This window comes from Bombina bombina, chromosome 5 (assembly GCF_027579735.1).
Source record: "Bombina bombina isolate aBomBom1 chromosome 5, aBomBom1.pri, whole genome shotgun sequence".
Lineage (NCBI taxonomy): Eukaryota > Metazoa > Chordata > Amphibia > Anura > Bombinatoridae > Bombina > Bombina bombina.
The window spans coordinates 393,283,879-393,308,383 of record NC_069503.1 but is presented as its reverse complement, the minus strand read 5'-3'; the positions used below and the strand labels follow the sequence as shown (position 1 = coordinate 393,308,383).

The following is a 24,505-nucleotide window of genomic DNA, read 5'->3' as shown; positions in this document are numbered from 1 at the left end:
TAGTTCCTTGAATTCCAGAAGATAACCCTGAGAAACTATTTCTAGTGCCCAGGGATCCTGAACATCTCTTGCCCAAGCCTGAGCGAAGAGAGAGAGTCTGCCCCCTACTAGATCCGGTCCCGGATCGGGGGCTACTCCTTCATGCTGTTATGGTAGCAGCAGCAGGCTTCTTGGCCTGCTTACCCTTGTTCCAGCCTTGCATCGGTTTCCAAGCTGGTTTGGTTTGCGAAGCATTACCCTCTTGTCTAGAGGCTGCAGAGTTGGAGGCCGGTCCGTTCCTGAAATTGCGAAAGGAACGAAAATTAGACTTATTCTTGGCCTTGAAAGGCCTATCTTGTGGTAGGGCGTGGCCCTTACCCCCAGTGATGTCTGAGATAATCTCTTTCAATTCTGGCCCAAAAAGGGTTTTACCCTTGAAAGGGATATTAAGCAACTTTGTCTTGGAAGATACATCCGCTAATCTAGCTAACTGCAAAGCGGCATCTAAAATAAAGGAATTAGCTAACTTAAGTGCGTGAATTCTGTCCATAACCTCCTCATACGGAGTCTCTCTACTGAGCGACTTTTCTAGTTCCTCGAACCAGAACCACGCTGCTGTAGTGACAGGAATAATGCACGAAATAGGTTGCAGGAGGTAACCTTGCTGTACAAAAATCTTTTTAAGCAAACCCTCCAATTTTTTATCCATAGGATCTTTGAAAGCACAATTATCCTCGATAGGAATAGTAGTGCGTTTAGCTAGTGTAGAAACTGCCCCCTCGACCTTAGGGACTGTCTGCCATAAGTCCTTTCTGGGGTCAACCATAGGAAATAATTTCTTAAATATAAGAGGGGGGACAAAAGGTATGCCGGGCTTCTTCCACTCCTTATTCACTATGTCCGCCACCCGCTTGGGTATAGGAAAAGCGTCGGGGTGCACCGGAACCTCTAGGAACTTGTCCATCTTGCACAATTTTTCTGGAATGACCAGGTTGTCACAATCATCCAGAGTAGATAGCACCTCCTTAAGCAGTGCATGGAGATGCTCTAATTTAAATTTAAATGTCAAAACATCAGGTTCTGCCTGTTGAGAAATTCTACCTGAATCAGAAATTTCCACATCTGACAAAACCTCCCTCATGGCCACTTCAGATTGGTGTGAGGGTATGGCAGAGCAATTATCATCAGCGCCCTCCTGCTCTACAGTGTTTAAAACAGAGCAATCGCGCTTTCTCTGAAATGCAGGCATTTTGGAAAAAATATTTGCTATGGAGTTATCCATTACTGCCGTCAATTGTTGCATAGTAACAAGCATTGGCACGCTAGAAGTACTAGGGGCCTCCTGCGTGGGCAAAACTGGTGTAGACACAGAAGGAGATGATGTAGGACTATGTCTACTCCCTTCATCTGATGAATCATCTTGGGCAACTTTACTATCTGTGGCAGTACTGTCCTTACTTTGTTTGGACGCTATGGCACAATTATCACCCAATTTTGAAGGGGGAGACACATTGGCTTCCATACATACAGAACATAGTTTATCTGAAGGCACAGACATGTTAAACAGGCTTAAACTTGTCAATAAAGTACAAAAACCGTTTTAAAACAAAACCGTTACTGTCTCTTTAAATTTTAAACAGGGCACACTTTATTACTGAATATGTTAAAAACTATGAAGGAATTGTTCAATTTTAACCAAATTTCAGACCTTTAACGCTTAAAATGACAAAATCGGAGCAGTTTACCGTTTTAACCCCTCTACAGTCCCAGCTACAGCCTTTGCTGCGACTTTACCAAACCCAGGGGGGTATACGATACCAAATGAAGCCTTCTAGGAACCTTTTCAACCACTTCCAGACCCACACACATGCAGCTGCATGTCCTGCTCTCAAAAGTAACTGCGCAATAATGGCGCGAAAATGAGGCTCTGCCTACTACATAGAAGGCCCTTCCTGACGGGGAAGGTGTCTAAACCAGTGCCTGACGTAAAAAAACGTTCCCCAAAGTTATAAAGTGTGAATTTCAACTTCAAGCTGTATAAAATGCCCAAATAAAGCAATCAATCTGGCCTATAAAAGTGTCTACCAGTTTTATAGCCCATATTAAGCCCTTTATTCTGTTTGAGACTAAGAAAATGGCTTACCGGTCCCCATGATGGAGAAAATGACAGCCTTCCAGCATTACTCAGTCTTGTTAGAAATATGGCTAGTCATACCTTAAGCAGAAAAAGTCTGCCAACTGTTTCCCCCAACTGAAGTTATCTCATCTCAACAGTCCTATGTGGAAACGGCAAACGATTTTAGTTACTGCTGCTAAAATCATATTCCTCTCACAAACATAACTCTTCATCTTTTTCTGTTTCAGAGTAAATAGTACATACCAGCACTATTTTAAAATAACAAACTCTTGATAGTAGAATAAAAAACTACAACTAAACACCACATACTCTTCACCATCTCCGTGGAGATGCTGCATGTTCAGCGGCAAAGAGAATGACTGGGGTGGGCGGAGCCTAGGAGGGACTATATGGACAGCTTTTGCTGTGCTCTTTGCCATTTCCTGTTGGGGAAGAGAATATTCCCACAAGTTATGGATGACGCCGTGGACCGGACACACCAATGTTGGAGAAACACTGATTTAAGAGGACTGAAACATTCTTTTTTATTTATATAAATAAACATATGGAATATTGTCTTTTAGATGAAACAAACAAAAAAGTTGTCTACAATGTCCCTTTAACCCTTTCATGACAGGGTTATAAAGTCTACATCGGAACAACGTTCCAATGTAGCCAAATTGAAATCACGCGATTGTGCAAACAATTGCGAGATTTAAATTATGGGATCGGGTCTGGGGGGGGGGGGCGTCTATGATGCTAGGAACGCCCTCCAGACCGCGATCAAATCCTGCAAGCCTAGTAGGTTTCAGGACAGCCGTTTGCATTGACGTTGTATTCCGTCATAACGGCTTTAAAGCTTAGTGCCATTGTGACGGAATACAACGGAATAACGGCATTAAAAGCTTAAATAAAACAGGCATGTGCTGTCTACTCTTTTTTTGTTTGTTGTTTTACAGCCCCTCTCCCCCTCCCCACAATGCAGAATTACTTGTGAAAACTTATATGAAGAAAAGGAAGGTAAAAACATTCAGCTTGACCTTAAACATACATAACTGCCACTTTATTCCATTTACCTTCTGTATTCAAACTATTAAATCAGAATAAGTTAAAGGGACAGTAACGTCAAAATTAAACTTTAATGATTCAGATAGAGCATGTAATTGTAAACAACTTTCAAATTTACTTCTATTATCAAATTTGCTTTGTTTTCTGGTATGCTTTGTTTTCTGGTATCTTTTGTTGAAGAGCAATACTAGGTTGACTGATAGGGGCTTAGGAGCGTGGGCTTATCTATATCAGTCTATGGCAGCAGTGTTTGCAACATTCTATAATGCTGCTATAAACAATGTTGCAAACAATGCTGCCAGATGACTAAAGATACGTGCATGCTCCTAGCTCACCTAAGATTTTTACTTTTTAACAAAGAATACAAAAAGAACTGAGCAAAATTGAAAATATAAGTAACTTGTAAAGTTGTTTAAAATGTCATGCTCTATAACTTTACTGTCCCTTTAAGAACCAGTGATCTATTTTCCAACTATAAAATCAAATTAATTTCCTTTGAATAAAAAAATAATTTTTAATTAAAAATAGGAAATCTGAGAGTGAAAAAGTAACTTTTGATATATTCCGTTACAGATATAAATTGCATTCTGTAAATTTATTTATAGATATAGCCCTAGGTCTACAGTGGTATAAACAGAAAGACAACCCTTTAAAAAAAGTTAAGTTCTAACAATAATATTACAAATAATAGCAAATATAACAGAAAAAAGAATAGTACCCTGGAGGTAGTGTCCCTTTAAATACAATGAATTCTGTAACAGGTAATAAAATGCATTAAATATGTTGCACGGCAGAGCTATAACACCCTGCGAACGATGGCAACAAACAAATCAAAACATGAAAATGTCAAACAGAGCAAAGAAAACAGAACTGTAATGCTTCTGGCAATTACAGTCTGATTTTCAAAACTGCCTTAACGCCAGTTCTCAGTTAAATACCTTTCAATCATTTTTTTCCCCATTCAGTGGGATATTGCAGTTAATCCGATGGCGATTTTTTTTTTTTTTTTTTTAAAACAAACTGACATGATTGCTTTTGTCAGCTTTTCAGCAGCTGCCAACCAATTAAAAACACTCATCTATTACTTAATCACAGGCTCTGAAAACTCTAAGAGGAACCATATACATTATGGGCTAGATTACAAGTGGAGCGCAAACAATAGCGCAGGGTGCACCATTTTTTGAGTGGCCTTGTGCAAAGAATAACTCACAATCTGGTTTTACCATTGTTCGAGTGATACAAAAATAACTAGGCTACAGGAGTGCAATAAAAAGATGCGCTATTGATTGCGTTTGAGCAATGTTGATGCACAACAGTGCTAATATTTTGCGCTCCACTTATCTAGCTCTATAAACGCACCTTGTTTTTGTTATGCGCTTTACTAAATAACACATCAGTGCCTAAAGATTTGTTTTCTAGTCTAAAAAAAATAAAATAAACAGTAATATTTAAAATGAAATATTTAGAAAATTGATTGAGTTTTGCAAGAAACATTTATTAATTACCTGCAATTTGGAGGAGGATCCAGTGTTATTTCTGCAAGTTCTTTCTGAATTCTTGAATAGAAATAAAAAAAGAATAATGTAAGTGTCATATATTTGATAACTACAATAAATATTTCTTCAAAAATATAAACGTTCGTTAAGCTTTAAAAACATATTTTAAATTGGTTTATTTAATAGACCACATTTACCAAATACTATGATTTATACATTCATAATATACCCCCACAGGTTCTAACTAAAATGAAATTAATTTGTTTTTATCTCATCCTTCTTTGTCTAGCCAGTAACATTGATTAAAAACAATCACACTTTGATTGGCTGGATAATGAGATATAATCAGTAGAAGAGAGTAGGTGAATTTCTCATTGAATTCCTTCTTGAACAGTAATATACAAATAGGCTTATATGATGGGTATAGTTCCCATTACAGTGGTAATACCACCCGCTTATAAATCTGAAAGAAATAGGAACAACTTGGTACAAAAATACCAACAGAATTCATCTACACACAGCATGTATAAGGCAATTGCTAATTTAAAGGACCAGTCAACACATTAGATTTGCATAATCAACAAATGCAAGATAACAAGACAATGCAATAGCACTTAGTCTGAACTTCAAATGAGTAGTAGATTTTTTTATAACAAATTTCAGCTATGTATATTTCCACTCCCCTTGTACCATGTGATAGCAATCAGCCAATCACAAATGCATATACGTATAGTCTGTGAATTCTTGCACATGCTCAGTAGGATCTGGTGGCTCAAAAATTGTAAATATAAAAGACTGTGCACATTTTTTTTAATGGAAGTAAATTGGAAAGTTGTTTAAAATTACATGCTGTATCTGAATCATGAAAATTTAATTTAACCTGAGTGTCCCTTTAAGTCTTAACAGTCAATAAGACATTGAGATGGCTATAATATACTTAAACAGAAAGATTTACATGCTGTATATTATCTGATCTTATCCCAATTATAGAACTATAACGTTATCCTATGATAAAAGAGGCCACTTTACAAAGGCCTATTACTTACTGTCGATATAGATATATATTTTTTTTATTCTCTTTGCCTTCTTTCCTCTATATTCCTCACATATTTTCCTCTTTTAGCCAGCAGCTACCCCTAATCTCTATCCCACAGCTTCCCCTGCTTGCTATCCTTCACCTACCACTGCTTATTTTGCAATCACAATAACAGGATGACATTAGCAAGGCCCTCCTCCTCATGCATTAGCAAGGCCCTCCTCCTCTTGCATTAGCAAGGCCCTCCTCCTCTTGCATTAGCAAGGCCCTCCTCCTCTTGCATTAGCAAGGCCCTCCTCCTCTTGCATTAGCAAGGCCCTCCTCCTCTTGCATTAGCAAGGCCCTCCTCCTCTTGCATTAGCAAGGCCCTCCTCCTCTTGCATTAGCAAGGCCCTCCTCCTCTTGCATTAGCAAGGCCTTCCCCCTCTTGCATTAGCAAGGCCTTCCCCCTCTTGCATTAGCAAGGCCCTCCTCCTCTTGCATTAGCAAGGCCCTCCTCCTCTTGCATTAGCAAGGCCCTCCTCCTCTTGCATTAGCAAGGCCTTCCCCCTCTTGCATTAGCAAGGCCCTCCTCCTCTTGCATTAGCAAGGCCCTCCTCCTCTTACATTAGCAAGGCCCTCCTCCTCTTGCATTAGCAAGGCCCTCCTCCTCTTGCATTAGCAAGGCCTTCCCCCTCTTGCATTAGCAAGGCCCTCCTCCTCTTGCATTAGCAAGGCCCTCCTCCTCTTACATTAGCAAGGCCCTCCTCCTCTTGCATTAGCAAGGCCCTCCTCCTCTTGCATTAGCAAGGCCTTCCCCCTCTTGCATTAGCAAGGCCCTCCTCCTGTTAGCAAAGTCCTGTTACTCTTCTTTTAGAAATGCCCATTTATGGGACTTAAAGACATAGGCCCAGATTACGAGTTTTGCGTTAGAGGCTGTGCGGTGCTAACGAGCAGTTTTCCCTCACCGCTCACTTACCTGCAGCGCTGGTATTACGGGTTTTTACAAACCCGTCGTTAAGACAAGAAGTGAGCGTTGAGCAAAATTTTGCTCATTACCGCACTCCAATACCAGCGCTGCTTAAGTCAGCGGTGAGCTGGTGTAACGTGCTCGTGCACGATTTCCCCATAAGAATCAACGGGAAGAGTCGGCTGAAAAAAGTCTAACACCTGCAAAAAAGCAGCGTAAAACTCACTAACGCAGCCCTATTGATTCCTATGGGGAAATAAAAGTTATGTCTACACCTAACATCCTAACATGAACCCAGAGTCTAAACACCCTTAATCTTACACTTATTAACCCCTAATCTGCCGCCCCGACACCTACATTATATTTATTAACCCCTAATCTGCCGCCCCCAATGTCGCCGCCACTATAATAACATATTAATCCCTAAACCGCCGCACTCCCGCCTCGCAAACATTAGTTAAATATTAACCCCTAATCTGCTGTCCCTAACATCGCTGACACCTACCAACATTTATTAACCCCTAATCTTCCGCCCCCAATGTCGCCGCCACTATATTAAAGTTATTAACCCTAAACCTAACACCCCCTAACTTAAATATAATTAAAAGAAATCGAAATAAATATTCCTATCATTAACTAAATTATTCCTTTTTAAAACTAAATGCTTACCTATAAAATAAACCCTAAGCTAGCTACAATATAACTAATAGTTACATTGTATCTATCTTAGGGTTTATTTTTATTTTACAAGCAAGTTTGTATTTATTTTAACTAGGTAGAATAGTAATTAAATAATTAACTATTTACTAACTACCTAGCTAAAATAAATACAAAAGTACCTGTAAAATAAAACCTAACCTAACAACCTTACAATTACACCTAACACTACACTATAATTAAATTAATTCCCCAAGTTAAATACAATTAAATAAAATTATCTAAAATACAAAAAAACAAAACACTAAATTACAGAAAATAATAAACAAATTACAAGATTTTTAAACTAATTACACCTAATCCAATCCCCCTAACAAAATAAAAAAGCCCCCCCCCAAAATAAAAAAGTCCTACCCTACACTAAATTACAAATAGCCCTTAAAAGGGCCTTTTGCGGGGCATTGCCCCAAAGTAATCAGCTCTTTTACCTGTAAAAAAATTACGAATCCCCCCCCAACATTAAAACCCACCACCCACACAACCAACCCTACTCTAAAACCCACCCAATACCCCCTTAAGAAAACTAACACTAACCCCTTGAAGATTACCTTAACGGGAGAAGTCTTCATTCAACCGGGCCCAAGTCCTCAACAAAGCCGGGAGAAGATTTCATCCAAGCCGGGCGAAGTGGTCCTCCAGACGGGCAGAAGTCTTCATCCAAACAGCATCTTCTATCTTCATCTATCAGGCGCGGAGCGGGTCCATCTTCAAGACATCCGACGCGGAGCATCCTCTTCATTCGACGGCTAACACTGAATGAAGGTTCCTTTAAATGACGTCATCCAAGATGGCGTCCCTTCAATTCTGATTGGCTGATAGAATTCTATCAGCCAATCGGAATTAAGGTAGAAAAAATCCTATTGACTGATGCAATCAGCCAATAGGATTGAGCTGGCATTTTATTGGCTGATTAGAACAGCCAATAGAATGCCAGCTCAATCCTATTGGCTGATTGGATCAGCCAATATTATTGAACTTCAATCCTATTGGCTGACTGCATCAGCCAATAGTATTTTTTCTACCTTAATTCAGATTGGCTGATAGAATTCTATCAGCCAATCGGAATTGAAGGGACGCCATCTTGGATGACGTCATTTAATGGAACCTTCATTCAGTGTTAGCCGTCGGATGAAGAGGATGCTCCACGTCAGATGTCTTGAAGATGGACCCGCTCTGCGCGGGATGGATGAAGATGCCGTCTGGATGAAGACTTCTGCCCATCTGGAGGACCACTTCGCCCGGCTTGGATGAAGACTTCTCCCGGCTTCGTTGCGGACTTCGGCCCGGTTGGATGAAGACTTCTCCCGGTAAGGTGATCTTCAAGGGGTTAGTGTTAGGATTTTCTAAGGGGGTATTGGGTGGGTTTTAGAGTAGGGTTGGTTGTGTGGGTGGTGGGTTTTAATGTTGGGGGGGGATTTGTAATTTTTTTTTACAGGTAAAAGAGCTGATTACTTTGGGGCAATGCCCTGCAAAAGGCCCTTTTAAGGGCTATTTGTAATTTAGTGTAGGGTAGGGCTTTTTTATTTTGGGGGGTTATTTATCTTGTTAATGGGATTAGATTAGGTGTAATTAGTTTATAAATCTTGTAATTTGTTTATTATTTTCTGTAATTTAGTGTTTTTTTTTTTTTTTTGTACTTTATTTAATTGTATTTCATTTAGGGAATTAATTTAATTATAGTGTAGTGTTAGGTGCTAGTGTAACTTAGGTTAGGTTTTATTGTACAGGTCAATTTGTATTTATTTTAGCTAGGTAGCTATTAAATAGTTAATAACTACCTAGTTAATAATCTACCTAGTTAAAATAAATACAAACTTGCCTGTAAAATAAAAATAAACCCTAAGATAGATACAATGCAACTATTAGTTATATTGTAGCTATCTTAGGGTTTATTTTATAGGTAAGTATTTATTTTTAAATAGGAATAATTTAAAGATAGGAATTTTTATTTAGATTTCTTTTAATTATATTTAAGTTAGGGGGGGTAGGGTTAGACTTAAATTTAGGGGTTAATAACTTTAGTATAGTGGTGGCGACGTTGAGGCGGCAGATTAGGGGTTAATAAATGTAGGTAGGTGTCGGCGATGTTAGGGACGGCAGATTAGGGGTTAATAATATTTAACTAATATTTGCGAGGCGGGAGTGCGGCGGTTTAGGGGTTAATATATTTATTATAGTGGCGGCAATGTCCGGTTCGGCAGATTAGGGGTTAAAAAAAATTGTGTTTGCGATGCAGGAGGGCCTCGGTTTAGGGTTAATAGGTAGTTTATGGGGGTTAGTGTACTTTTTAGCACTTTAGTTATGAGTTTTATGCTACGGCGTTGTAGTGTAAAATGTTATTTCAGCAAGCGGTCTCACCCCTCTGCTTACGTCAGCTCAATGCGCGTTCACAGACTCTATAGATCTTATGCGCATGCGCCACTTCCCCCACTGCCAGATACATTGTTGAGATTGTAACAATTGATTCATTGAGCCTAAGAGTTCCGTCGATCGCAGGCAGAAAGATAATAAAGCAATCGCTACAGAACTTACACTGAGCATGCGCGACTCACGAACGAGCACGGGTGGAAGTAGGTTTAGTCCGACGCATGCGCTCAGTCATCGAGTGACGTCGGAATGGATGGGCTAAACCCCTGAAGGGGAAACAGCGGATTGGTCTATAATATCGGTAGCGACTGTCAATCAAAGTTCCCAAAATGTCGGGCGGACAAAGATTGGTGTCGGAACAATAGTTCAACGTTAGAAAAATATGTAATTATGTGAAATATTACTCGAATGATGAATGAAACTTATGTTGTTTTTTAAAAATAGTAAACATAGCGTTAAGTAGTGTGCTCAACTTTACCTTACCTTTAACGCAAAACTCGTAATCTAGCCGATAGTTTGTACGAGACACTAGTGTTAAATTAAAATACAAATTAGAATTATTTTTATTATTCCATTTGGATGTCACTTAAAGCACTTTATTACTGCACAAACATTCTACAGAAAATTAAATTGTGAGCTTATTGTCCATTTAAAGGGCAATAATAGTCAAAACAATTACATTATCTAATTCATTAAAGCATATTAGCCCTCCGCACAAAGGGGTTAAACACATAGTAGATGTTTGCCACTGCTGGTCCTGAGGGGAAACTGACGCTGATCTCATCATCAGCACTAACTACTTATATAGCTGAGTTGTGTGACTAGCGCTGTTGATTGGATCAGCCACAGTATACGCTCAGGACCAGCAGTGCACTAGGAGTCCCAAGCTGCACATACACTGTGTATTTAACACCTTTGCAGGTTTAAACAGTAGTGTGCAGGTACAGCCGTGAGCATGCAGTAAATTATATGCAGTGTGCATATAGTGCCCGTGAGCATGCAGGCAAGTATGTCTTGTGTGCAGGTAGTGCCCGTGAGCATGCAGGCAAGTATGTCTAATGTGCAGGTAGTGCCCGTGAGCATGCAGGCAAGTATGTCTAATGTGCAGGTAGTGCCCGTGAGCATGCAGGCAAGTATGTCAAGTGTGCAGGTAGTGCCCATGAGCATGCAGGCAAGTATGTTAAGTGTGCAGGTAGTGACCGTGAGCATGCAGGCAAGTATGTTTAGTGTGCAGGTAGTGCCTGTGAGCATGCAGGCAAGTATGTCTAGTGTGCAGGTAGTGCCCGTGAGCATGCAGGCAAGTATGTCTAGTGTGCAGGTAGTGCCCATGAGCATGCATGCTAGTATATGTAGTGTGCAGGTAGTGTAAGTAAGCATGCAGGCAAGTATATGTAGTGTGCAGGTAGTGCCTGTAAGCATACAGGAAAGTATATGTAGTGTGCAGGAAGTGCCAGTGAGCATACAGGCAAGTATGTCTAGTGTGCAGGTAATGTACATAAGCATTCAGGAAAGTATATGTAGTGTGCATGAAGTGCCAGTGGGCATGCAAGCATTTAATATGCATGTGTAAGCATGTAGTGTGCGTGTGTAAGCATGTGCGTGTGTAAGCATGTAGTGTGAATCTGTAAGTGTGTAGTGTGAATCTGTAAGCGTGTAGTGTGCGTGTGTAAGCATGTAGTGTGCATGTGTAAGCATGTAGTGTGCAAGCATGTAGTGTGCATGTGCAAGCATGTAGTGTGCGTGTGCAAGCATGTAGTGTGCAAGCATGTAGTGTGCATGTGCAAGCATGTAGTGTGCATCTGTAAGTTTGTAGTGTGCGTGTGTAAGTATGTAGTGTGTGTGTGTAAGTGTGTAGTGTGCGTAAGCATGTAGTCTGCGTGTGTAAGTATGTAGTGTGCGTGTGTAAGTATGTAGTATGCATCTTTAAGTGTGTAGTGTGCATGTGCTACTATCATCAGCGATCAGCAACACTTCACAGTGGAACAATATAAAACATTCAAAACCCTTTTATTCTGTCAAAAGCTGTTAGACCATGTAGGTTAAAATAATGCTCAACAAAAGCAAATTGCTCATCCTTTCAGTGCAAACGCAGATGGCCTTGGGGCTGCAAACAAGACGTGATATTTTGTAATATCTAACTTGCGCTGTGAGCCTATATTTTATGACATGAAAACGTGAACTTAATTTTGAAGCCATTTACTTTACAAATCCATAATTCCATAAAGAATTTAAACCATTTATTTCTTAGTAACTGTATAGTGACTGGTTTGACTGCAAACCCTTTCAGCCCTTTAAGTGTCTCAGATTGCTTTGCAGAGTCTGTTCATACAGAATAGTCTCATTATTTGCAGACGCAAGTGTCAGCTCAGCATGACAGAGATGAAAAAAATGCAAGCTCTGCTTTTCTTTAGCCAACATTTATTAATCTTAGACCCAATATGCGAATGGTATGTTTTACCATCTATTTCTCAATAGACTACAATAGCAGAAAAGACTGCCACCCGTTGGGTGCTAGAAACACAGGCATTTAAATATATGAGTTGGTAAGACTGTAAATTGCACACTAGATGGTATCCAGTCACAGAGGTATTGTGAAAACAGCATGTGGCATTTAGCTACCCTCAAAATGCTGCGAGCTGAATTTTAGCAACATTAAAATGCCACAGGGCAGAATGCTGACTTAACTTCTTGGTTACAAAAAAAAAAGGGGGAAAAGCACTACAAAGAAATGGTTTCATTGATCTCCTTGGCAGTTAAGGTGTTGGCAGGAATTTACAAGGTTTTTGGCGGACTCAGTTAACCCCTTGACTGCCAATAAAAGTTATTATACTAATAACTCTGCAATGCATTGCAACCCAGAAAGTAATGTTAGTAATACATTGCATTATAAATGTGTTGCAGTAGGTTGTTTTTTTCCAGCTCTGGGGTTAATGCAGCATTTCTAAGCAGCTAAAATCAGCAGCTGTCAACTGGCACATGCTGTTTTCAGGAACATTCTATTGTTAACCCTGCCATGAATCTAGGATGACTACAAGGGTAGTGTGTATAAATATGTTTTAATGTGTAACTGTATGTCTGCAAGCATGGTGGCTGTTTCTATGGTTACCACAGTTTAGCTGGTGATTGGACACACTCACCATTTAAAGCAGAGTCAGTGTATGTGGGGTTATCCTATGACTAAGTGCCGCACGGCATGAAACGCGTAAGGACTCCTCTCCTCCTTCCATGTCTTGTGTCATGAGGGTTGATTTTAACTTGTTTCATTAAAGACTAAGTTTTACGTAATTGGATTCATTGAGTGCTGCCTTCTTTTTGCTCTTATCTATGAATATGTTCTGCTTGTGTAAAGAAGGAAGAGGATTTGCATGGCACTGCATAGTAACAAAGAGTCATGGAACATACAGAAAATGAGCCCCAATGACATTTCCCTAAACCAGCAAACAATTTTACTGCTCTCTGATCATGAAACTTACTATTACATTAAAGTAGTAAGCTCCTGAAGAATAGGAAAGACAAACACAAAAACAGATGATCTTGTTTGTTTGTACCTCTGAGTAACAAAGTATATTACTGTATAAAGTTGTGCCGTGTGTCAGTCAATGCAGAGGCATATATATATATATATATATATATATATATATATATATATATATATATATATATATATATATTTGAGACACTTGTAGGAAGAGAGTGTGAGGGACAGTGGGGGTAGAGAGTCAAAACCATTACAATAGCGCAATATGCCAGACTATAAGAGATCAGGTTAAACACATAACTGGAGTCCCACTCAAAAGATTCAAGCCTGCAGCTCCCAAATGTAACATGTACGGTGAGCCAATCAGTGGCAGTCACATGTAGCCACCAATTACAGGCCATGTAATTGGAGCTACAAAGGATGAGTCTCCTGACAGGGACTTTACCCTCTTGAAAAGGGTTACATATGGGCTAGATAGGGACAGTAAAGCAAACAGGACACGCTCTAATAAATCAGAGCTCCTAGTTTTTGCATTATAACGTCCAATTAAATATAAAATATATAAATATATCTACTCAAACAACATCCCCCAAGTCATTGTCCAGTCAAACATAAGAAACATGCAAAAAACAAACAAGTTAATGGTTCATTATTTTAATGTGAAATAATAACAAAAAACACTAGCATGCATATAAAAACTTATTGTGGCTAGGCAGAATTCATGCTATCAATGGGCTAAACTACAAGTGACGTGCTAACTTTTATGTGCGAGCGATATCGGGGGGGTTAGCTTTTTGCGCACATCAGCAATAGCGCTCATATTACAAAATGAAAATAAATGTTAGAGCGCAATCGCATTTTACGCTCGTCAAGTTAGCGCGACTGAAGACCTCGCATAGAGGGTAGTGCGTTGAAAAAAAGTTGGGCTATACACAACATAAATACATTTGAAATTACAGTTACACATATAAACACATCTGATAAAAAAATAGTCAAATATAAAAAAAAAGTTATAAGGGTTCAAAGTTTTATGGTATATCACAAGGTGTTTGACTGCAAAGGGCTATAAAGTTTATATACATACATATGTCTTAATATGTTTATGTATGCATATATACAAACATAGGTGTGTTTGTGTGTACAGATGTATTTATGTATTTTACTGTATATATTTCACATTCCAATGTTCTTCACTTGCATAAATATATAACTGTATATACCTATACCGGTATATCTATCTTACATTAACATTATCAGATATATATGTATTTACTAATACAAATTAAATTTTGTTTTCTATGTGAAGAATATATGAATGTAAAACATACATAACTCGCTTCAAGTTTTGCGCGTTTGGTCTAATGCGGTGTTGAGTTAGCACGCATGAAGAATTGATCATCTCAAAGTGCGTTTTTGAAATGTTACATATAAAAATATTAAAAAACATAATTTATGCTTACCAAATAAATTCCTTTCCTTCCGGATAGGGAGAGTCTACAGCTTTATTCCTTACTGTTGGGAAATACAACACCTGGCCACCAGGAAAAGGCAAAGACACCCCAGTCAAAGGCTTAAATATCCCTCCCACTTTCTCATTACCCCAGTCATTCTGCCGTGGGAACAAGGAAAAGTAGGAGAAACATTAGGGTATAAGGCACCCTTGCCTCCGGTAACCATGTAAATAATGGAGTCCAGGCCTGGACCAAATAGAATCTTTCCCTTGAAGGGAAGAGAAAGGCGTCTGGACATAGAAGTCATATCCGCAGACCAAGACTTCAACCACAGCGCCTGGTAGGCTAGGATCGCAAAGCCAGAGGTCCTTGCATTTAGGCGAATAATTTGCATGTTCGCATCACAGATAAAAGAATTAGCAATTCTCAGAGCTTTAATTCTGTCTTGAATATCCTCGAGGGGAGACTCCACCTCAATGAGTTCCGACAAAGAGTGGCACCAGTAGGTAGCCGCTCCGGCAACTGTAGCCGCCGGTTGAAACAAAAATCCTGTATGTTAAGAAATCTTTCTCAGAAAGGTTTCCATTTTCTTATCCATCGGCTCTCTGGACGAAGAATTATCCTCAAGAGGTATAGTAGTACATGTAGCAAGCGTAGAGATAGCACCATCCACCTTAGGAATGGAGCCCCACAAAAACAGTTGAGAGTCCGGGACCAATTTTTTAAAAGTAGACAAGGGGGAAAAGGAAGAACCAATTATTTCCCATTCATTCTTAATAATGTTCGCCATCTTAAAGGGACACTGAACCCAATTCTTTTTCTTTCATGATTCAGATAGAGCATGAAAATTTAAGCAACTTTCTAATTTACTCCCATTATCAATTTTTCTTCATTCTCTTGCTTTCTTTATTTGAAAAAGAAGGCATCTAAGCTATTTTTTTGGTTCAGGAACATGGAAAGCACTTGTTTATTGGTGGGTGAATTTATCCACCAATCAGCAAGAACAACACAGTGTGTTCACCAAAAATGGGCTGGCATCTAAACTTACATTCTTGCATTTCAAATAAAGATACCAAGAGAATTAAGAAAATTTGATAATAGGAGTAAATTAGAAAGTTACTTAAAATTGCATGCTCTATCCGAATCACAAAAGAAAAAATTTGGGTTCAGTGTCCCTTTAACCAGCACAGGAAAAGTCAAAGGAACTTTCCTGACTTCGTAAACTCTGTCTAATTTAGGTATCATAGGTTCTTCAGGCAGCGCGGCCTCTGGAACCTCTAACATAGACAGAACCTCCTTAAATAAAAAACACAATTGCTCAATTTTAAATCTAAAGGACGGTTCCTCTGCAGCAGGAGGCTTAGACGTTAAGGACTCCGACCTACAAAGTTCAACCTCTGAAGCTACAGAGGTTAACTCATCATCGGATAACTGGGACATAATAGCTAAATCCTATAAATATTTAGATGACTCCGGGTCAGGATAGCTGTGATTAACCTTTTTCTTGCGTTAGAGTGAGGTAATGCACTGAGGGCGGCAGACACTGCCTTTGTAACTGCGTGGCAAAGTCTGCAGGAAGAAAGCCCCCTCCAGATGGAGGATTAGATGTGCTACAGGGAACTGCATGTGGAGTGGATAATTTAGCAAGGATAGTAATCTCACGGGACGCCGAGTCCTGAGAGGTAGACGGCTCAGAAGGACTAAGAGCCTTAGCAGACTTGTCTACCTTCTTGAAGCACACCTATGTGCTGGTAGAGACAAGCTGCAATTTCAGATAGGTGTGACAGCTCACCCTCCAGGCAAAAATGTGTAGCTGGTGAGAGATTAAAAAACAAACAAAGAAAGCACTACATGTGCAAACCATTAAAGGTATAACCGGCAATATCTCTTAGATGATACAGATGGGTACTCACATACTCCTGTAGCACACTTATGTGCTGGTAGTGGCAGGCTGTAACTTTATGAGAGGTGTAGCAGCTCACCCTAGATGTAGATTCTTGGTTGTGCAGGGGTGTAGGTCCCAGTGAGCAATCAGCAAAGGCAGAAGGTAGGAAAAGAACTACACTCAGAGTACATTTAAAATAACATGTAGCTATTTATTAAAAACAAAGATAAAAAAACAACACAGCAGTTGTTTATGATGAGTGGATAAAAGGGTATACAGTGGCACCCCTCAAATGCAACGCGTTTCTCGGTTAGAACCGTTTCAACTGGCAGTGTCTTTGCCTCCTCCTGGTGGCAAGGTGTTGTATTACCCAACAGTAGGGAACGTGGACTCTCCCTATCTTTGGAAGGAAATAATATTTATTAAAAATAATTAAACATACTGTAAAAAATTATAAATAATGCATTGAATATACATATATATATATATATATATATATATATATATATAAAACCAAAAAGGGTACAGGACAAATGGCTACTATAAATGTGTCTTTTTCCAAAAACAATTTTATCAAACTTTACAAAACCTTAATGTTATGCTAGGGCTAGATTATAATTTTAATGTGGTGCAGACCCTATAAAAAATTATTCTTCAACAAACTACAAGAGGAGAACAAGGACCATCAAAAATCTCTTAAGGCCCTGTATAGATAGGGAATCAAGCACTCTTTTTTAATAAAAAATAGCTCAAAAGTGTAGCTAAATTAAACAATTGGAATGAATCTCTGACCAGTACAATCACTGAGAACAAAAAATAATTTATTAATAGTACAGAAAGAAGTAAATCCTAACTGTCTAAACATAGCAATAGGCCAGTTGTGTGCTGGCCTTGGGTATATGTTAGCAACACAAAGTAAAGTATGTTGAACAAACAATATAGTACATGTGGCCAATTAAAACCGTGAAGATGTGCACATCACAATCATAATATTGGCAAAAAACAGAATTTATGTTTACCTGATAAATTTCTTTCTCCAACGGTGTGTCCGGTCCACGGCGTCATCCTTACTTGTGGGATATTCTCCTCCCCAACAGGAAATGGCAAAGAGCCCAGCAAAGCTGGTCACATGATCCCTCCTAGGCTCCGCCTACCCCAGTCATTCGACCGACGTTAAGGAGGAATATTTGCATAGGAGAAACCATATGGTACCGTGGTGACTGTAGTTAAAGAAAATAAAATATCAGACCTGATTAAAAAAACCAGGGCGGGCCGTGGACCGGACACACCGTTGGAGAAAGAAATTTATCAGGTAAACATAAATTCTGTTTTCTCCAACATAGGTGTGTCCGGTCCACGGCGTCATCCTTACTTGTGGGAACCAATACCAAAGCTTTAGGACACGGATGAAGGGAGGGAGCAAATCAGGTCACCTAAATGGAAGGCACCACGGCTTGCAAAACCTTTCTCCCAAAAATAGCCTCAGAAGAAGCAAAAGTATCAAACTTGTAAAATTTGGTAAAAGTGTGCAGTGAAGACCAAGTCGCTGCCCTACATATCTGATCAACAGAAGCCTCGTTCTTGAAGGCCCATGTGGAAGCCACAGCCCTAGTGGAATGAGCTGTGATTCTTTCGGGAGGCTGCCGTCCGGCAGTCTCGTAAGCCAATCTGATGATGCTTTTAATCCAAAAAGAGAGAGAGGTAGAAGTTGCTTTTTGACCTCTCCTTTTACCTGAATAAACAACAAACAAGGAAGATGTTTGTCTAAAATACTTTGTAGCATCTAAATAGAATTTTAGAGCGCGAACAACATCCAAATTGTGCAACAAACGTTCCTTCTTTGAAACTGGTTTTGGACACAGAGAAGGTACGATAATCTCCTGGTTAATGTTTTTGTTAGAAACAACTTTTGGAAGAAAACCAGGTTTAGTACGTAAAACCACCTTATCTGCATGGAACACCAGATAAGGAGGAGAACACTGCAGAGCAGATAATTCTGAGACTCTTCTAGCAGAAGAAATCGCAACTAAAAACAAAACTTTCCAAGATAATAACTTAATATCAACGGAATGTAAGGGTTCAAACGGAACCCCCTGAAGAACTGAAAGAACTAAATTGAGACTCCAAGGAGGAGTCAAAGGTTTGTAAACAGGCTTGATTCTAACCAGAGCCTGAACAAAGGCTTGAACATCTGGCACAGCTGCCAGCTTTTTGTGAAGTAATACCGACAAGGCAGAAATCTGTCCCTTCAGGGAACTTGCAGATAATCCTTTTTCCAATCCTTCTTGAAGGAAGGATAGAATCCTAGGAATCTTAACCTTGTCCCAAGGGAATCCTTTAGATTCACACCAACAGATATATTTTTTCCAAATTTTGTGGTAAATCTTTCTAGTCACAGGCTTTCTGGCCTGAACAAGAGTATCGATCACAGAATCTGAGAATCCTCGCTTCGATAAAATCAAGCGTTCAATCTCCAAGCAGTCAGCTGGAGTGAAACCAGATTCGGATGTTCGAACGGACCCTGAACAAGAAGGTCTCGTCTCAAAGGTAGCTTCCAAGGTGGAGCCGATGACATATTCACCAGATCTGCATACCAAGTCCTGCGTGGCCACGCAGGAGCTATCAAGATCACCGACGCCCTCTCCTGCTTGATCCTGGCTATCAGCCTGGGGATGAGAGGAAATGGCGGGAACACATAAGCTAGTTTGAAGGTCCAAGGTGCTACTAGTGCATCCACTAGAGCCGCCTTGGGATCCCTGGATCTGGCCCCGTAGCAAGGAACTTTGAAGTTCTGACGAGAGGCCATCAGATCCATGTCTGGAATGCCCCACAGGTGAGTGACTCGGGCAAAGATTTCCGGATGGAGTTCCCACTCCCCCGGATGCAATGTCTGACGACTCAGAAAATCCGCTTCCCAATTTTCCACTCCTGGGATGTGGATAGCAGACAGGTGGCAGGAGTGAGACTCCGCCCAAAGAATAATTTTGGTTACTTCTTCCATCGCTAGGGAACTCCTTGTTCCCCCCTGATGGTTGATGTACGCAACAGTCGTCATGTTGTCTGATTGAAACCGTATGAACCTGGTCCTCGCAAGCTGGGGCCAGGCCTGGAGCGCATTGAATATCGCTCTCAGTTCCAGAATATTTATCGGTAGAAGAGATTCTTCCCGAGACCAAAGACCCTGAGCTTTCAGGGATCCCCAGACCGCGCCCCAGCCTATCAGACTGGCGTCGGTCGTGACAATGACCCACTCTGGTCTGTGGAACATCATCCCTTGAGACAGATTGTCCAGGGACAGCCACCAACGGAGTGAGTCTCTGGTCCTCTGATTTACTTGTATCTTCGGAGACAAGTCTGTATAGTCCCCATTCCACTGACTGAGCATGCACAGTTGTAATGGTCTTAGATGAATGCGCGCAAAAGGAACTATGTCCATCGCCGCCACCATCAACCCGATCACTTCCATGCACTGAGCTATGGAAGGAAGAGGAACGGAATGAAGTATCCGACAAGAGTCCAGAAGCTTTGTTTTTCTGGCCTCTGTTAGAAAGATCCTCATTTCTAAGGAGTCTATAATTGTTCCCAAGAAGGGAACCCTTGTTGACGGGGATAGAGAATTCTTTTCCACGTTCACTTTCCAGCCGTGAGATCTGAGAAAGGCCAGGACAATGTCCGTGTGAGCCTTTGCTTGAGGAAGGGACGACGCTTGAATCAGAATGTCGTCCAGGTAAGGTACTACTGCAATGCCCCTTGGTCTTAGCACCGCTAGAAGGGACCCTAGTACCTTTGTGAAAATCCTTGGAGCAGTGGCTAATCCGAAAGGAAGCGCCACGAACTGGTAATGTTTGTCCAGGAATGCAAACCTTAGGAACCGATGATGTTCCTTGTGGATAGGAATATGTAGATACGCATCCTTTAAATCCACCGTGGTCATAAATTGACCTTCCTGGATGGAAGGAAGGATAGTTCGAATGGTTTCCATCTTGAACGATGGGACCTTGAGAAATTTGTTTAAGATCTTGAGATCTAGGATTGGTCTGAACGTTCCCTCTTTTTTGGGAACTATGAACAGATTGGAGTAGAACCCCATCCCTTGTTCTCTTAATGGAACAGGATGAATCACTCCCATTTTTAACAGGTCTTCTACACAATGTAAGAACGCCTGTCTTTTTATGTGGTCTGAAGACAACTGCGACTTGTGGAACCTCCCCCTTGGGGGAAGTCCCTTGAATTCCAGAAGATAACCCTGGGAGACTATTTCTAGCGCCCAAGGATCCAGAACATCTCTTGCCCAAGCCTGAGCGAAGAGAGAGAGTCTGCCCCCCACCAGATCCGGTCCCGGATCGGGGGCCAATATTTCATGCTGTCTTGGTAGCAGTGGCAGGTTTCTTGGCCTGCTTTCCCTTGTTCCAGCCTTGCATTGGTCTCCAAGCTGGCTTGGCCTGAGAAGTATTACCCTCTTGCTTAGAGGACGTAGCACCTTGGGCTGGTCCGTTTTTACGAAAGGGACGAAAATTAGGTCTATTTTTTGCCTTGAAGGGCCGATCCTGAGGAAGGGCGTGGCCCTTACCCCCAGTGATATCAGAGATAATCTCTTTCAAGTCAGGACCAAACAGCGTTTTCCCCCTTGAAAGGAATGTTTAGTAGCTTGTTCTTGGAAGACGCATCAGCCGACCAAGATTTCAACCAAAGCGCTCTGCGCGCCACAATAGCAAACCCAGAGTTCTTAGCCGCTAACTTAGCCAATTGCAAAGAGGCGTCTAGAGTGAAAGAATTAGCCAATTTGAGAGCATTGATTCTGTCCATAATCTCCTCATAAGGAGGAGAGTCACTATCGAGCACCTTAAGCAGTTCATCAAACCAGAAATATGCGGCTGTAGTGACAGGGACAATGCATGAAATGGGTTGTAGAAGGTAACCCTGCTGAACAAACATCTTTTTAAGCAAACCTTCTAATTTTTTATCCATAGGATCTTTGAAAGCACAACTATCCTCTATGGGAATAGTGGTGCGTTTGTTTAAAGTAGAAACCGCTCCCTCGACCTTGGGGACTGACTGCCATAAGTCCTTTCTGGGGTCGACCATAGGAAACAATTTTTTAAATATGGGGGGAGGGACGAAAGGAATACCGGGCCTTTCCCATTCTTTATTAACAATGTCCGCCACCCGCTTGGGTATAGGAAAAGCTTCTGGGAGCCCCGGCACCTCTAGGAACTTGTCCATTTTACATAGTTTCTCTGGGATGACTAAATTTTCACAATCATCCAGAGTGGATAATACCTCCTTAAGCAAAATGCGGAGATGTTCCAATTTAAATTTAAATGTAATCACATCAGATTCAGCCTGCTGAGAAATGTTCCCTAAATCAGTAATTTCTCCCTCAGACAAAACCTCCCTGGCCCCCTCAGATTGGGTTAGGGGCCCTTCAGAGATATTAATATCAGCGTCGTCATGCTCTTCAGTAACTAAAACAGAGCATCCACGCTTACGCTGACAAGGGTTCATTTTGGCTAAAATGTTTTTGACAGAATTATCCATTACAGCCGTTAATTGTTGCATAGTAAGGAGTATTGGCGCGCTAGATGTACTAGGGGCCTCCTGAGTGGGCAAGACTCGTGTAGACGAAGGAGGGAATGATGCAGTACCATGCTTACTCCCCTCACTTGAGGAATCATCTTGGGCATCATTGTCATTATCACATAAATCACATTTATTTAAATGAATAGGAATTCTGGCTTCCCCACATTCAGAACACAGTCTATCTGGTAGTTCAGACATGTTAAACAGGCATAAACTTGATCAGAAAGTACAAAAAACGTTTTAAAATAAAACCGTTACTGTCACTTTAAATTTTAAACTGAACACACTTTATTACTGCAATTGCGAAAAAACATGAAGGAATTGTTCAAAATTCACCAAATTTTCACCACAGCGTCTTAAAGCCTTGAAAATATTGCACACCAATTTTGGAAGCTTTAACCCTTAAAATAACGGAACCGGAGCCGTTTTAAGCTTTAAACCCCTTTACAGTCCCTGGTATCTGCTTTGCTGAGACCCAACCAAACCCAAAGGGGAATACGATACCAAATGACGCCTTCAGAAGTCTTTTATGAGTATCAGAGCTCCTCTCACATGCGACTGCATGCCATGCCTCTCAAAAACAAGTGCGCAACACCGGCGCGAAAATGAGACTCTGCCTATGCTTTGGGAAAGCCCCTAAAGAATAAGGTGTCTAAAACAGTGCCTGCCGATATTATTAAATCAAAATACCCAGAATAAATGATTCCTCAAGGCTAAATAAGTGTTAATATCAATCGATTTAGCCCAAAAAAAGTCTACAGTTTAAATAAGCCCTTGTGAAGCCCTTATTTACAATCGTAATAAACATGGCTTACCGGATCCCATAGGGAAAATGACAGCTTCCAGCATTACATCGTCTTGTTAGAATGTGTCATACCTCAAGCAGCAAGAGACTGCAAACTGTTCCCCCAACTGAAGTTAATTGCTCTCAACAGTCCTGTGTGGAACAGCCATGGATTTTAGTTACGGTTGCTAAAATCATTTTCCTCATACAAACAGAATTCTTCATCTCTTTTCTGTTTCTGAGTAAATAGTACGTACCAGCACTATTTGAAAATAACAAACTCTTGATTGAATAATGAAAAACTACAGTTAAACACTAAAAAACTCTAAGCCATCTCCGTGGAGATGTTGCCTGTACAACGGCAAAGAGAATGACTGGGGTAGGCGGAGCCTAGGAGGGATCATGTGACCAGCTTTGCTGGGCTCTTTGCCATTTCCTGTTGGGGAGGAGAATATCCCACAAGTAAGGATGACGCCGTGGACCGGACACACCTATGTTGGAGAAATACAATCCAAAGACACCTAGTAAACTGCTACACCCAAGCTGTACACGGTACCCAAGTCAATACAATGGATAATTACCGGACAGGTACATTTTTAGGGATCTAAGTAGTGATAGGTGCTTTGTAAAGATTTCAGGAACAACAATAATGGCAGTATAGCAACAATTACAAAGAATTGGTTATTAGCAATAAGATAGATAGTGAGTTACATGCAAGTATGAAGAATAACTATTGCAATGGTTATTAGCAATAAGATAGATAGTGGAACATAGTAATACATCCTCCATAATGAATTGCCTCAGTACAGCAGTTACATAGAGGCACAGCAGTTTACATAGAGATGCCTGCATATATTGAGATAAAATTCTCACAAGAGTGTATTGCTGAAGAAAACAACCAAATCACACCAGGATGATTTTCCACATATAGCGGTATTGTCTTCAGCCAGACTTTAGCAAAATGGGATAAGTGCTGCCAAAGCTGCATGCGTGTTAGTAAAGCATAGTACTTCTTATTGCTGAAGATGTTGTGTGAAAGCAGCAAACAAGCCAAATGAGCAGTGGGAGTCAGTCCAGGCTAACCCCCATATTGCAAGTGAAAGCAGCTATATTCCTGTGTTAAACCATAAGCATGCACTTATCTGATTCTGGAGGTGTCCACAATTGAGGTCCGCTGTTTGTTACCGGTTGCCTCCTGAAATACTGCCTTGTAATTGAGTCCCATGAAACATTTTGCTGAGCCAGTTGAATGCTGCACGCTGAGACTGCAGCGTGGTAAGACTGTGTGCTTACTTCCTGGTTGGTCACATGTGCGTCTGTGATCCAATGCCTACGATCCTGATCGTTTCACCCACAATGCCAAATGATAGGTGGGGCTTCCTCAGGGCGGATGGATCTTAGCCCTGCTGGGAGGGAATATATCCATAAAGACTCCTCCCAGTTTTAACCAATTATGTACCTTAATCTTGATGCTAAACAATGTGTAACATACATACCAAACCTAACTAATTCTAAAGAAGAAGGAAGTATGTAAGCAAAAAAGTTGATGAGACATAATAAGTCAAATTAGTTAATGACGTTCACAGTTGCAAATAAAAA

The 24,505-nt window shown here is 40.6% G+C and overlaps 1 protein-coding gene across 2 annotated transcripts in view; it reads right to left on the bottom strand.

Moving 5' to 3' along the window:
• Positions 1 to 24,505, bottom strand: part of LOC128660401 (ubiquitin-conjugating enzyme E2 E2) — a 746,956-nt gene that overhangs the window by 441,437 nt on the left and 281,014 nt on the right. For both annotated transcript variants that reach the window (XM_053714227.1, XM_053714226.1), the window contains exon 3: positions 4,669 to 4,719. In XM_053714227.1, the coding sequence (XP_053570202.1) occupies positions 4,669 to 4,719 (51 nt within the window). The remainder of the gene's footprint in view (positions 1 to 4,668; positions 4,720 to 24,505) is intronic.